The sequence below is a fragment of the Megalops cyprinoides genome, chromosome 9, assembly GCF_013368585.1.
Source record: "Megalops cyprinoides isolate fMegCyp1 chromosome 9, fMegCyp1.pri, whole genome shotgun sequence".
In the NCBI taxonomy this organism is placed as follows: Eukaryota; Metazoa; Chordata; class Actinopteri; order Elopiformes; family Megalopidae; genus Megalops; species Megalops cyprinoides.
The window spans coordinates 29,567,267-29,582,655 of NC_050591.1; the positions used below are offsets into that span (position 1 = coordinate 29,567,267).

The 15,389-nt window shown below is 42.8% G+C and overlaps 1 protein-coding gene across 4 annotated transcripts in view; it reads right to left on the reverse strand.

Annotated features, from left to right (window-relative positions):
• Positions 1-15,389, reverse strand: part of LOC118783400 (tripartite motif-containing protein 3-like) — a 29,307-nt gene that overhangs the window by 7,860 nt on the left and 6,058 nt on the right. Inside the window, exons 1-4 of one of the 4 annotated variants that reach the window (XM_036537261.1) lie at positions 8,275-8,296; positions 7,535-7,576; positions 1,515-1,696; positions 57-297 (exon numbers count right to left, since the gene is read on the reverse strand). In XM_036537261.1, the coding sequence (XP_036393154.1) occupies positions 57-297; positions 1,515-1,660 (387 nt within the window). In that variant the 5' untranslated portion in view covers positions 1,661-1,696; positions 7,535-7,576; positions 8,275-8,296. Of the gene's footprint in view, positions 1-56; positions 298-1,514; positions 1,697-7,534; positions 7,577-8,274; positions 8,366-9,041; positions 9,170-15,389 lie in introns of those variants that run through there. The other 3 variants (XM_036537258.1, XM_036537260.1, XM_036537259.1) reach the window with 3 other exon arrangements.

The following is a 15,389-nucleotide window of genomic DNA, read 5'->3' on the forward strand; positions in this document are numbered from 1 at the left end:
TAAAATAAGGGAGAGCTCTGTTCTAGCGAAGGTGTCAGGGTAGCAGGGGGGCTTACCTTGCCCTCGTGGTTGGGGCAGCAGAGGGGTTTCCCGGCTGCGGCTGCACTGACAGACTCTAGGACACTGCAGGCCTCGGGGCGCGCACACTCTGGGTCCCGCTGGAGAACCTCCATCAGGTTGGTGATGAAGAAGTTGTTCTGAAGGGCGGCCACGCCCTTCTCTGGCAAAATGGAGGTCTGCCGACACACAGGGCAGGACAGAGTCAGAGACTGTGGGGGAATGTAGTTCTGGAGGCACCTGCAGAGACAGGGGGGGGGGGGGGGGGGGCAGAGAGAGAAAAGCCGTGAGAGAAGGAGAAGTATATACAGAGAGAGAATGAGAGGAAGACAGGGGCAATGGGAGAGAATCAGAGAGAGGGATACAGCGAGAGACAGAGGGACAGGGAAAGGTAGGACAGAGAGAGAGGCAGAGAGAGAAAAAAGACGAGAGTATGACAAAGAGAAAAATAGAGAATGAGAGAGAAGGGGATGCATAAAGAAAAAGAAAACAGCAGAGAGAAAAACAGGAAATGAAAACCCAAGATAAAAAGAGATATGTTTACTTATGTCATTAATTCCACAGTGCTAAACTTAAATACATATAAGACAATGCCAATATGTCATTTCCATTTCATATTCATATTTTATTTGAATACAAAACAAATATTTGCGGTTATCCCTCTACACTGTACATTCCCTTCTTACTTTGTAGGCAAACAGTTGCAAATATAGAGCATAAATATGAAATAAGATCAATAAAGAAACAAACTAAAGATAATCTCAGTATTGCTCTAGCACAGAACACAAATGGGTGTGTATCTGTGTCGGTCATGAGCTTCACAGGGGGTGATCTGGGTATTGAGCTTAGCCAAAAACTAACTCTGAAAGGCGGGTTGGGAAGGCCTGCCAAGAGAGATGAAAGCATTCCTGTCATCTGAGAGAATCAGAGCAGGTGAAATATCAGCAGGCCGCTGACGGTATTGTGACATCATGAATGCGATCACCACACTCTGGATGGTTCCTGCATACGTCATAGCCAACTGCTTAGCAAAACCATCTCCAAAGGTATGAAAATAAGTGGCAGCAGTACTCCATGTATGGTGAACTACATTTTCTGTCTGTGTTCCCGCCCCAAAATTACCCTTGTTAAATCCTGGATGAGCTCATAGTGTTCCATTTCTAAGAGATGGGTTACAGCACATCTTATGCCCCTGTTTTGTAACCATATCAAATGTACAGTAGAGTCCCATTCAAACTGCACTGAACATTCGTGTTTGCAGAGAGTATGTTAGTGAATATTAACTTACACACATGATTCACCAAATGAATCTCTAATGCAATGGTGATGGTTTTCAGAAGTGATTAAGAAATGTGACAGGCTGTATGATGGAAATGTTAGCCTATTTTAGACCTATGTTTAGTATGAGCACTTAGATTTTGTGACTGTGAGATCAGGTGGTCAAGCACAGGTCGTACCTCTCACAGAAGGTGTGCAGGCAGGGCAGGACTTTGGGGTTGTGGTAGTGGTCCAGGCAGATGCTGCAGACCAGGAACTGCTTGTCTATCTGCCGCACCACCGGGCTGGTGCTGCTGGCCTCGTGCTTGGCCATGGTGAGAGACATTCACAGAGTGTGCCAGGGGCACGGGCACCGGTTAACCTGCAAAGAGGCAGAGAGAGGCTTAGTGTTCACTTGGCGTTCAACCACACACTTTCCCCGATGCTGAGCTTACAAGGGCATTTTTAGCTTTGAAGGGCAGTTAGAGTACTTTGCTGGAAAAACAATAAACCCAGGTAAAGTGTCTGGCATCCACCCTTGGAAGAGCAATCATCCTGGTGTGAATTGACCAGGCAAATCTAGTTTAAAACAAGTGGGTTCAATATGGCTACACAACTTTTTAGAAAAATGACTGCAAATGATCAAAAACACCACATGGTAGAACTAAATACAGAAGAGAGTGCTTTTGCAATGCTCTCTGAACTGCCTGCCAAATAAATTAATTAATAGTAAAAACAGCAGGGCACATATGTGGAAACCCTCATCTCACACTAAAAAGTCAATTAGAGGGTGTCAAATGTTAATTCTCAACGGTGCCATCACTACACTGCCTGGCACGAGAACTAGGCCTCTTCCTTTCATAACCTGTCAGGGGAATGACGTGCCCTATGGCCAGCAACAGACACAACATCTGCATCACTGGAGACACAGCCAATCACCACAATGTCTGACCTCACAATCATCCCCTTTACACTTGCTGTTCATCTGATATATGGAACAACATAAATGCGTAAATGTGGGTGATTTCCTTCTCCCCAGGCACACATGGATGATAACACGATGACAATGCCTTTCAAACACAACTGTGTGAGCTCATTTTTCATACAGCAAAATAATGATTTAATAGTGAAACCACAAGTACCCTGGAGTGAAAGGAATGCTGCTGGCAGAGCAGGACACTAAATTTAAGTGTAGAAGGCTGCACTTGATGTTGAATTCCCTTCTTACTGATAGCACTGAATTCATAGTGTTGCCACTTAAAAAAAAAGAAAAAGAAGCCCCCAGTGTAAATTTAAGCAGCACCTTATTCCTTGTATTTGACTAATGCACCAACAAACAAAAAATATACTCAATATAAACAAGGTTAGAGGCGCTAAAACACCACGATAAATGTCGGCGACAACGGCGAAATGTTCTTTGTGCGCAGACAAAGGGAGGACGAAAGCACACTCCGCGCTTCTGCGCGGCGTGTTTCATGTGGCATTCTGAAAACGAGCAAAGGCGAGCCGCAGCAAACGTGCCTCGCCGAAGCGTTTCACCGAGGGGGGCTGAAGATCGGCAACGGCTGAGGATGGCACAGGGCCCAGCCTCGCACAATTGCTGCAAATTCCTGCCAGTCTTAAGTCAATTTTCTCTACCCGCGAACTGAATTTACAACTTATATATATATATATATATATATAAGTTTCTTTATGGCCCTGCATTAAAAAGCATCTAGAATCACTCCATGAAAAAACACAAACTCAGGGAAAGTGTTCTGTTTGATGTATTCTTTTAAAGGCCGTGAACTTTGTGTGCACTTTTTGTTAGGAGAATAATGTAACTTAAGTATAAATAAACCTTTTTCTAGGGCGTTGAACATGGCAATGCTGCTTACAGCCAAAAGAAAAATGACCAAATAGTGATTTTGTAATGCTCTCTGAGTTTTCTGTGAAATAAATTCAATACTAATAAAAACAGCGGTGTACATTATAGAGACCCTTATCTCATACTATACATCAGTTAGAAGAGGTCAAATGCAAGGAAAGATAAGGCTTCAGTGAGGTACACTGAGAAGTGTAGCTTCACATAACAAAGATGCAGGCAGATACTGCTTGGTGGTTGCAATCACACAAATCAATAAAATGCCACAGCAGGATGGTGTGCCATTTTGGAAAGGTGAAGCTAAAAGAGGGGAATGTAAAATATTGCCTCCAAACACAAGCAATGCTAATATTTTAATGGCATGTTTAAATTATGATCTCATTCACCTGATAACTACTTTGGATAAAAAAAAAAAAGATTAAAAAAAACAGATGACTAACCAAAGTAACCTCATAATAGCAGCAGCCATTATGACGACAGGCAAAGCTTTAGAGCTCTGCATCAGTGGGTCAAGAGGAGATTTATTATTTATACCATTGGCACGGATCCACCCATCTGTACATCTGTCAAATTCTGCACAGATACAGTAACAGTGAGGTTCCATTTGTGTGCTGTGATTTAACAACCTGCAAAAACCAGTAACACTGGCATCATGTTTTTGGTGCACAAAGTGAGCACTTCTTCATCAAGAAACGCTCTTCGTTCCCCCATACATACGACAACGACGTCTGCTCTCAGTTGTTTTTCTTACTGTTTCTTACTTCATGTCTTTACTGCATGTTCGTATCTAATCCTTTGGTCTAGTCGCCACAGACTGTCAACACTGTGATGAGGAAATCTAAAAAAAGATTTTTACATACAGTGCTCTAATCCCACTGTTGGTAAAGTGGCCTTGTCTCCCAGCTCTGTGTTCTCTGACACAAAGCTGGGAGACAACATGCCCTGGAGCATATCTGTAAGGCCCAAGACATGTGCTCGGAGTTGTGATAGGAGGGGTTTTTTATAGCAGTCACACTGAATGAAGAGATAACAAATATCCACAAGCAGTCTCTTCTAACCATGATATTTAATTTGTATCTGGACTTGATCTGCAAAATGCTGTCTATCATATATCTGCATATCTGGACCAAAAATCACAGGTTATTAGGCATGCTAATGATTATATTTAAATATATATAAAAGAGGTTTGTCGTGTCATTCTTTCTAATTCTCAGCTGCAATTCAGGCAGACAATCTTACAGAATAGCGCTCATTTTTTTTTACAAACTCAAAATAATTTTCCTTAGAATGAAAAAGTAAATCAATGCACTCAATGGAAAATTGCATGGTAAAATTTGAAAAACATACTTTTTAAATGACAATTCACCACTTAGGCATTAACTATTTACCCAATAAATGTATACTGAGCATGAAATCTTTGTGCCTGTGCGTTTTCAGACAAATTAAGTGCACAGATTTTGACTGATTGACTGAAATGTTTCTGACAAAATTAATCATTCATGAGTGACCATGACATGCTCGATGAATAGAATGGGATGATGTCAGAAACACAGGCGGAGTTGCCAGCAAAACAGTAATGTCATTTTAAGCATGGCTGGCCTGCTAATGTGTGGGTTGTTGCAACCTGCCATTTCTTATGCAGCTGAACTGGCAGTGTGAAACCATCTCAAAGATAGAGCATGATGATTCCTCCATCTTGGTAAGGAGTTGTGACTCAGCATCTCCCAGACTGCAGTGTATCATTGACAGACTCTGTAAGGCTGCAATGTTTGCTAAGTATGAAGCTGATGGTGGTGAACACCCCAGCCAGAGAGGAAAATAGCTCTGACAACTCCTTGACTTTTTGGAATAAATTGGAACTTTTACTGTCAGATGAGTAGAAGCAGCATTACATATTTTTCACACTTTTTTCCTGCTCAGGTATAGCTTTTCCCTATATTTCATTTAATTACTTTACCCACTTGACATTTCTTTTCCTCATTTGACATTTCTGTTTCCCATTCAACGTTTAATTTGATTTCAGGTGCACACTACTGTCTATATGCAATCCCTTGCACCCCTGTACCGTACTACACTAACGGGAAAGGTTACCTTATCATGCCTGTTCAGGTATGCTCTTTCTTTTGATCTTGTTTTAATTTTGACTCAGAAGGTCACAATCTTGACTGTCCCGGCACCAGGGAGATTTTAATACATTTCATAATGATAACTGGGCAGCTACCCAGTTTCTGCACAAGTACACAGTTAAGCAGTAGGGTAGGGTCAGAAAATTTTATAAAATGGTGCATAAGTAACCATTTAGCAAACTAAATGGTTAATGAATGAGTTGCCACTCTGCATAACCTGTCAGCTAAGCCTTGTCTTAACACAGATAAGCTTTTTATAATGACAAGTTTGTTAATAGCTTTACATTAAGAGACTGGCTCCAGTAGGTAATCCAGTTTAACTGCATTTTTACTACAGAAAGGCTAGTAAGCCAGCTGGTCATGCTATACCTTTCATTTACTGTTAAAGTAAGTAAGTAAGTAAAGGATTCTTAGTAATTGGTTGAGATTATACATCTATTTCCTGGTTTATTGGGCTTTATGATAGTTAAGGTGAAACGGAACTGTCAGGAGTTTCTTTTTTTTTCATTAGGCGCAATCCATGAGGCAACAGCACAACCTGACAACAGATTTAGCCTCACTTACCATTCATGCACCTTCCATTCCAAGCCTGGTGCCATCCCCCACCAGCAGTGAGATAAGGTGAAGGGTGAATGTTTCAAGGATCAAAAGATGGCTATCCATCTTTTTGCCCAGTCAGCGTGTAATTAATATGTCTCCAAACTGTTTTCTTTAATTTCCATGTACAACTACCTATAACACTGCCCTGAAATCTGCTCTCTCCAGCTGTCTGTCAGTCTGTCTTCCAGCAGTTGTGACACAATATGGAAATCACACAGACATTTTAAATATTAATTAGCAGCAGGTTTTTTACTGTGGTCCTGTTGCACGCATGCCTATTCAGTGAAGACTTGCTACCAATTTACCAACACGGTCAGACTGCATGAGAGGGGCAGAGGTTAACTGACATCACCCTGGTAAGAGAAGTTATAGTAGATGGACAAAGATTACAATCATAGAAATGCAGTTTTACAGTGTGAGGTTTTAGATGGTAAAGCCACAGCACAACACATTGCAGATTGAATGAAGGAAAGGGTGTACTTCATAGGATTTGATATTCAGACAGTTCTTTTGTGTTGGATTTTCTACTTTGAATAAACCCAAAATGTGAATTCAGGACATCCTTGGAGTTGCTCCCCTATGCCTTTGGCAATAGACTTCCAGAGCCTGACAGATTGCACCTGGCCTCTAACCCCCATGCCCATCTCCCTTTTCATCATAATTCAGATGCCTTCCTCTCCCATAAGTGAAAGCCATCACATATATGAAACATTACAAATTCAACCTAGCAATTTAAGCTTGCAAATATTCTTCTGCTTCATACTGTACCCACCTCCCCTCCCCAAAACCATTCACAGCAATTAATGCCGCCACTCCTAAAGCTGTGAACATTCTTGAACAATAAGATGAATCAACCCGTGACAGACCTCATGGCAATGTGATTCATGACTGCTCTTTATGGATGAAATGTTGGATGAATCTGCACGCATTGCACTAACAGTGTTACAGGCTAATTTAGTGGGATTGTAGAATAGTGATAACCATTAATGTATGTTTGATTACATTACATTGTCATTTGTCTTATCCAGAGCTTACATAGGTTATAGCATTTACATGTTATCCATTTATAGAGCTGGATGTTTACTAAGGCAATTGTGGGTTAAGCACCTTGCTCAAGGGTACAGCAGCAATGCCCCAGTGGGGAATCAAACCAGGAACTTTTTCGTTACAAGCCCTACCCCTTATCACTATGCTACACTACCATTGTGCCATGGGCTTTGTCTGTGGGCTGTACGTAACAAATGTCACTATCAGTGATTCTGTCCATGGTAAGAAATGTTATCACAGATATTACTGGGCAACAGTGTGATGTAGTGGAAACTGGAAAGTAGCAGGGCTCATGACAAAAATTTTTTTGGTTTAATTCCGTGCTGGAGAACTGCTGGTGTTCTCTTGGGCATGATACTTAAAATAAAATGCCCTCAGTAAATATCCAGCTGCGTAGATGGATAGAACTGTAACCTATATCATTTGCTTTGGCTAAGAGCATCTGCTGAATGACAATAATGTAATTATTTTAAGTGACAACAGTAAGACATGCTGGAAGGTTAAAGATGAAGGACATCATGCAGAAACTTGATAATCCACATTATGTTTAAATTAACCTCCCAAAAACAAAACAAAATAGGACCTGTGCCAATCCACCTGAGGTATATTTGATTCCATGTGTGGACTGTGGAGAAGACAGAGATAAATATGCAATGAATCCACATTTTTGTGTCATTTCATTAATCTGGCAGACATATACAATTTCCTAAAAGTATACTTGGTATTGGTCAAGTTGTTCTCAGACACTTCTCATTTCAGTTGAAACACCTAAGCCACCCAATGCAAAGACAGCACCTGCCCCTAGAACAATCCACATCAGACTGTAAACTTTAAATAAAAACATTGAGCAAAGTTTTCATTAATACCTTAATTAAACAAAATCCATGACTCATCAAGAATGATATTATATTTAAAGAAACTGAATAAACAACTAGTCCTGTATTTTAAAACACTGCTTATTAATACCAGAGGTTTGGACACTGAAAAATCTAAATGCAGATATGTAAATATATGAAATCCAGCAAAATGTTCTCACAGAAGTCTACACCATACAAACAAAACTGGTCTCAGATCAGTGAAAAGTAGCAGGGAATAGACCAGATAAGAGGACAATGCACACACTGTATTTAGAAAGAGTCATACTCTCAGATAAGAAAATATCTTCTCCCAGGCCTTGAAAGCCATAAAAAGACTTGCTGGCAAAAATGTTCAGCAAACTCATCCATTTAAAAGCAGTATAACGTGGGTCCATATGGCCATGACCCACTTAAAATTCATTCCAGGAACTAGTCCACAAATAAATTTCCTCTGCTTGAAACTCACCCATTGTGATCAACTGTACATCCTTCAACACCACCTCCTCTCCGTCCTTTGTTAACTCTGTCCTCATGTTTCTCATCCCCTTCTCTGAGGACACTTCAGGACACCCGACTTCTCAATCACTGCTCCTTCTAGATGGGGCATACAAGTCTGCCTCACAGCTTCCCTGCCTGGGGAAAACTGCTGTGGGCGACTCTCCCTCACCCCCTCCCCCTTTCTCTCTCTCTGTCCCTGTGGCTTTCGGACCTTTCCTGTCAACAGTAAACTCAGAAAAACAGCTGTCTGATCAGCGTCCTGACACTGATGGCACAAGCATGGCCCACCAAGCTCTGGCACTAGCCAGAAAAAAAAAGCAGAGGAAGCCTTAAAAAGGCACTCCCAAAATTCTCCCGGTTCCTCCCCCTGACTCTCCGTTGGCCCGGCGGAAAAATAAACAAGCAGCAACAGCCCCTGCTGGAAGCACCACCTGTCCGACTTTTTGTGAAAAGGGGTTAAAACAGAGAGAAAGAACAGGCAATTAGCCCCTCTCGGGCTCCTATCAGGCTAGCGGCAGCTGTCTCTGCAGCACAGAGCGGCTATAACAATGGCATTCCATCCCAGCTTCAGTCACAGCCCACTGCTCTCATATACTCACAAACACACACTCACGCACACACACACGCACACACACACATAGTCTCTCTCTGAAACACGGAGGCACAAACACGCGGTCACACGGCCAACGGGAATGGCATTTTCCAAACCCGGAGACTGAGAGGAAACTCACTTACAGCACGGAGATGGTCTGGGAGTTTTCAGGCAGCCCCCATTGTTGTTTCCTGACCAGAGATTACAGGCCCCAGTGACTAAGGAACAGCGCAGAACCCTTTCACTACCCACACCCCCCTTCAACCGACCATTCCAGCCCCCCCCCCCTCCTCCTCCTCCTCCTCCTCCTCCTATCCCTTCCCTCTGGGCCCCCTCCCTCTGCCACAGGCTCTGAATGGGAGCAGCTGAGCAGTGACATAAGGGAGCGGCAGGCTAAGCTTGAGCCCGGAGGCTCCACCTCCCTCCACTCTTCCAACGGAGGAGTCCGATAGGCTCCTCCCCTGGCTACACCCACATGCCCTGCTGTGATTGGTTGAGCGAGGGTCATGCTTAAAACATGGACTGATTCAGACAGCCGCTTTGGTGCAATGTCTAATAACGCTTGTGCTGGCAAACGGAGGAGGGGTGCCCAAGAGGGAAGAAAAGAGGGAGGAAAAAGGAGAGAAAAAACAGCAAAATGTGTAATAGAGAGTTCAGAGTGTGAGAATATACACACTCTGATCAGAGTGTTTATATTATATTGGAGGTACCCCCTTTGTAGAAGTCTTTTAGCGGGAATGTTTTCACATTTACAGTGCCTCCTTTATGCTATAAGCACTTGAGCACCAAAATGCAAAACTCAATCCCATGTTAAAGCTGAGAAAATGAAATCCAAACTCGCATCAAGAAAGTTTATTGCTTGTCCTTGATTAGCAGTCAAGTGGACAAAGAGCAATTTCCAGTTTGCAGCACTATGATGCAGACCTTCACAGACCCAGACTGCCAAGGACAGCCCAATTTAGGTTGAAAAGTCCAGACATCGGACAAAACCTGATCTGTGAAAGCTCTCATGAGTCTGATGATAAGCAAAATAAGCTTGTATCAGTAATATGATATATTCAAGGACACTGTAATGAATATGACTTTCACAGCTTATGAGGAGGTAGTGCAGACAGAAAATATTTTTTGTTTTTATTTTAAAACAGATCATCATCTTTAACCGCCTCTCTGATTACTGCTTCATGTTAAAGAAGTTTTTCTTTTTTTCAAAACATTTTTTCAAAAAGTCATTTCATGCTACCTCTCAGTTCATGCTACCAGACAAACAGCATGTTCTCACTTAGAACAACCCACATTCAGTCAGCCAGTCCCCACTGCTACAACTATTTTTAACACATCATTGTATTTTCAAACAAGTACATCAATATAAGCAACTGTAAAATTGGGTAATTTTGTGCTACGGAAGAAAATTTGACGAGGCAGTAAAAAATGACATTACACCAGCAGCGCTCTCATTCACAGCTCATTGCTGTTAATGGGACTTTTCTGTACTACAGAACGCATTCAGTGTAAGCAGGCATAGCATGGGCTACTGAAGTTTGTTTATGGAGTGTCCAATGCCTTAGCACATATGCCTGTGTAACCCCTCCCAATTTCCAAATAATCAGAGTTTGGCTGCACATATTTCACTGCAGAGGATAAGGATATGCATGGAGCAAACAAAGATACAAGCCTTGCCTACAAAAGCAAATGACATATACAGAGAAGGTTCTCTGTATTTTCCTTTGTAGAGACATGCTAAACTCTCATTTCCAACTTGTTTGTTGGCTGAATACGCACTTGAGGTAATACAAGCAGACCGTGAAGCCGCTGTTGATTAGTTGTGTAAATACTCAAGACCAGTTGGTCTCCCTTTGTGTGTCCTGAGGTCATTAAAGGGAACAGAACCTTTGTTATGCGTTTCCCATTGTCTTACTTTAGCTATCTGTCAGTATTGCGTCAGATATCTCAATGACTCATTAATCCAGTTAAAAAGTGTTTGAATCTGTGTTTGAGAAGTCCACTTGAGCACTAAGTACTAATCGTTGATTGTACTTTGAGACATTCCCAGGGTTGTTTTTTTTTTCTGAATGAACCATAACAAATTTGCCTGAATGTACACATTAGAGGACCCTGGGTTTTTTCGTTAAGGCTGTAATTGTAAGGATCAGCGTTAAGGCGATGAGCACATTTCAGACCCACGGATACAGTATCGCTCACGTTCTGCTCCCGCGGTGATTGGCTTAGGACCTCCTGTGGGCTGCGTCTCTACTAGCCGTCTGGCGCGCAGCCCCTCTCAGACGAAATGGCAGCCGCGGCGCATACATCCACGCTGCTGGTGTCGCATCCAATTTGAGTCAAAGTCACACCCAAACGCTTCGCCGCAGCAGTGCGCTGTCTAGCATGAACCGCATTAAACCCCATGAATATAGGGTTAAGCTAAGGTCCAGTTTCTTGGGAGTAGTCTGCGCTACATGCTGTCCGTACTACAGTATTTTAGTGTTCATGATCTTAAGCCGACTCTGTGGCTATGTGAGTGATAGCATTGTGTTGTAACTTCACCAAGACTTATACAGTACGTTCATGAAGAAAGGAAAGCCATCCATAATCCATTTTACATTCTACTATTTTGTATTCTACATTCTAGCTGTGCTTCACACCATTTATTTAAAGATGTGTATAGGTATATATACGTATACATATATACATATATAAAACACAGCAAGTCTGCCTATACAGCGCTCAATTTCAGTATCCAATTGAATATACTCTGATAAATGTCCTCTTTGTGTTGCATTTAATGCCAGAAAATACAACACAGAATTTCAAATAAAAATAGGTAGACATGGTGTTCTAAAATGGTTTTCTTTTCTACAGCTCCTTCTTGTATTATTTGCCATTAATGTCCCATCAAATTTCCCTGTAAAATAGGATTTAATCATCTTGTGGAGCAGGCTTAGACTCTGATAAAACATCTCTGTGCAGTTAATCTGTCAGGATTGACTCCGCTCTGCTTTCTCTCCTCCTTACTCTGGGGATGAGATCCCAGCTCCATCCCTGCCCTGCCCTCCTACATCTCCTCCCTGCAACAAAATTAATGGCTGCTTTTAGCCGGCCGCAGGCCGCAATCACAGATTAAGCTCTGATTGCATAATTTAGCGTGTTGATTTTTTTTTTTTGCCCTCCTCGATTCACTTGGAGTGCTGACAGAAAACTGTGGGAAAAATATGATTCATTGCTGCTACCCGATTAAGCTTTTAATATGTAATGAAAAAGTAAAATATTTATCCCGGGCGTCACAACTGTAATCGACGGAGCTACAGCATGATGGAGGGGAGATTTCCTCTGCTCCTGCCCCACGTTCTGAAGCTCGGCCAGCAAATCGGCTCTCACTTATAAAATCAAAATCAACGTTAAGGAGAACCAAATATTTAATATGGCCCTTTTTTTCTATTATTAACGGCAAGTATTGCATAACCAGTTTAATGTCCTACAACAAGCTTGATTTGGCGAAAGGGGCTATGAGTTAAAGGCAAACTGACTCATTCATTACAGTGCAGATCACTGCCATCTGCCTCAGGCACCTAACATGGCAATCAGCTGTGAGGCGGATTGGGCTGCAGGATCAAGAAGGCAGCAGTTGGTCAAGTGCACAGCGAGGCACACTTGCTACAGCTTTCCCCATTGACAGACACAAGCCTGAACAAGCCTGTAGAACAAAAACAATAAATATAAAATTAAAAAGCACAAGTGGCGCTCTTGACCTGCCGTGTGAGTTGGATTGGTCCTTTGGAATGGAGAGCTGGGTCACAGTGTTCTAGAATAGACTGTTCCTGCACCGTGCTCCATCTGCTGACTGTGGGCCCTTAATGCATCAAGGACACGTTCAAGTGTTTATTTCAAGTGATTTCGTTTTTTCATCAAAATTCCCTCTCCTGGGCCTTCTGGCCTCTGCTTGCATGTTCTGTTATGTGTGGTGTTATGCAGCATGATGACCTCTGGAAATGTCCACACCCGAACTGGAACTGAAGATTTCCAATTTCATTGGACAGATTATTTAGTCACTGTGAGAAGGCAACAATTCGGACCGCATTCACACGTGACCAGCATGAAAAGAGACTGACACGATGAGAGGGCAACATGCAGCCATCACCACTTGCCTTCCAGAACACCCATTCCCTTTGAATGTCCCCCACCTGCTCAAGCAGCCACGCTCATATTGTTTCATTTTGTATTCTTTTTTTTCCTAGATAACTCAATAGTGAATGAGACCTTGCGTTTACTGCGATTAAAATCCAACTCAGCCCATCAATCTTATGAAGAAAGGACTGACAGGAGCGCAGTCAGACGCTAACATTTATCTTCATTGTGGAATCATTCCTTTCCTCCGCTTCTGTATAGGGAGAGTATTTAGTGCCAGCTCCATCGCCACACGCCCAGCCCTGTGCGCCAGCCGCAGAGAGGGGTGTGCACGTACGCATGTGTGTGCGCGTGTGTGTGTGTGTGTGTGTGTGTATGTGTGTCTGTGTGCTTTTGTCTGTGTGCGTGGGAGTGACTTGATCTAGCAGGGCCTCATCTTCACAGTGCAGTGTGAGGCAGATCTGCATGTCTCACAGATTTTTCACATTGCTGGGAATGTTCCAGGAGGAAAGTATGCATGCTGTAGGATATAGCAGTGTCGGTGGTGGGGGCCTCAAAGATGGACAGCTAAAAAACTAAGGGAAAGCCTAAAGTAGGATCAGCATGATTTTACTTGCCTTTCAAGTAAAATCAGCATGCCCCTTGCCCAGCCTCATGAGGATGAGGAAATGGGACGGATTGAGGTGCATGAGACTGCAGCTTGGATGATATGGAAGAAGCTAATATTGAGGTGCGGGGGAGGTGGGGGGGGAGGTGGCAGATTGGGGAGACTTCTATCTGCTGGGTCTGGATATGCATGACTGCACCAATATGTTTGTGGGTTTGGGGACTAATGCATTATTTAGGCCTGTCCTCAATTCGGTGCATCCACAATTAGGACCCAGAACAGGAGCCTGAAAATGGGTGAGGTATAACCCCATGCTGGAAATAAAAGATAAGCCTACCTTCTGGAGAGTACACAAATCTTGCCTGTAATGAGAATGTATTTCTATACAAGAAGCTAACAATAAAAGCTAACCCTTGCAGACCTCAAGACCTTGGACGCAAACACACACACACACACACACACACACACACGCACACGCACACGCACACGCACACGCACACGCACACGCACACGCACACGCACACGCACACTCACCGCCAAGACCTGTGTGACTGTACAAATGAGCTGCTGCTGTATTTGTCAGGTCATATCCTTCAGAATGCCAGGCACTTAAAAAATACGCACAGCACAGACGGCTTCACAGTTGTTCTTGAACTGGTCAGTGCCCTGAGCAGCAGCACCAAGGGCAGTGTCAGTACAAGAGGACCCCACTGCCTGCATTTGTCTCAACATTTGCACGTTTAAAGGGCATGGCACATGCTGCTTTTACCCAAGCCATAACATTTCCCCAAGTCCCTGTTTCATTATGGATGTAATCTGTGAAGGAGAAGCTTTTCAATCTATCTCAGCTCTGCTCACTGTTGTATGCCAGTGAACTTTCCACCTCCCAAAGCCAGGAAATGTCCTACTCCATGCGCTAATGCACCGCGAGGGACTGTGTTACCATCATACGTCATTAACAAAGTCGTATTTCAAACAGCAGCTCTGAGGTAAAAATGGAATGGACCGTTGCTTTCATAACTGAATTTGACATTAATCCACCCCTCGTGATGAGCTGGATTAAGATAACGAGGAGATTTAACTTTGAAAAATCATCAGGATGAGAGATTCATGTGAATTCAGAAAAAAATCAGCACTGTTAAAAAAAAAAAAACGGCTGTAAGCTGTGGAAGAACTTATTTTAGGACATTTATGATGGACTTCACTGATGCCATATAGTACCATGTGAACAGCACAGTTAATGTCAGATTGTCTATCCAAAAGTAGACTTTCCTCATATTGTAATTCGCAAACCTACAAAAATCATTAACTCAAGAAGCTCTTCTGTCACACATCCGTCAGAGACACACAAGAAGTGTCCTGGTCGTCCAGGCTACTCTTTTGTTTGACTTTTCCTTTTGCTGGCAACACCTACATCTGTTCCTCTCGCCAAACATTATGCGGACAGAGCACTGCAATACAGCACCTCTTCCTTCACCTGTCATTGGGCTGGGAGGAACGGTCTCTGTTCATTAATTCAGCCTCTGGTCAGCAGAATCATTGAGTTGTGTGTGATCAATGGCCTTTTCACTGACATTTTATTGTACTATACACAGACCTGGAAATAGACTTTTTATTGTGCTACCATCTGCTCTGTACCTTATGCCAATACCTCGGAAAGGTGCGGCATGCCCCTAAATAAATAATTCAACAGATAAATAGATACACTGACTGACTGACAGCCTCGCTAACCTTTGAGCCTTAGGTGGGAACGGCTGCTGTACGG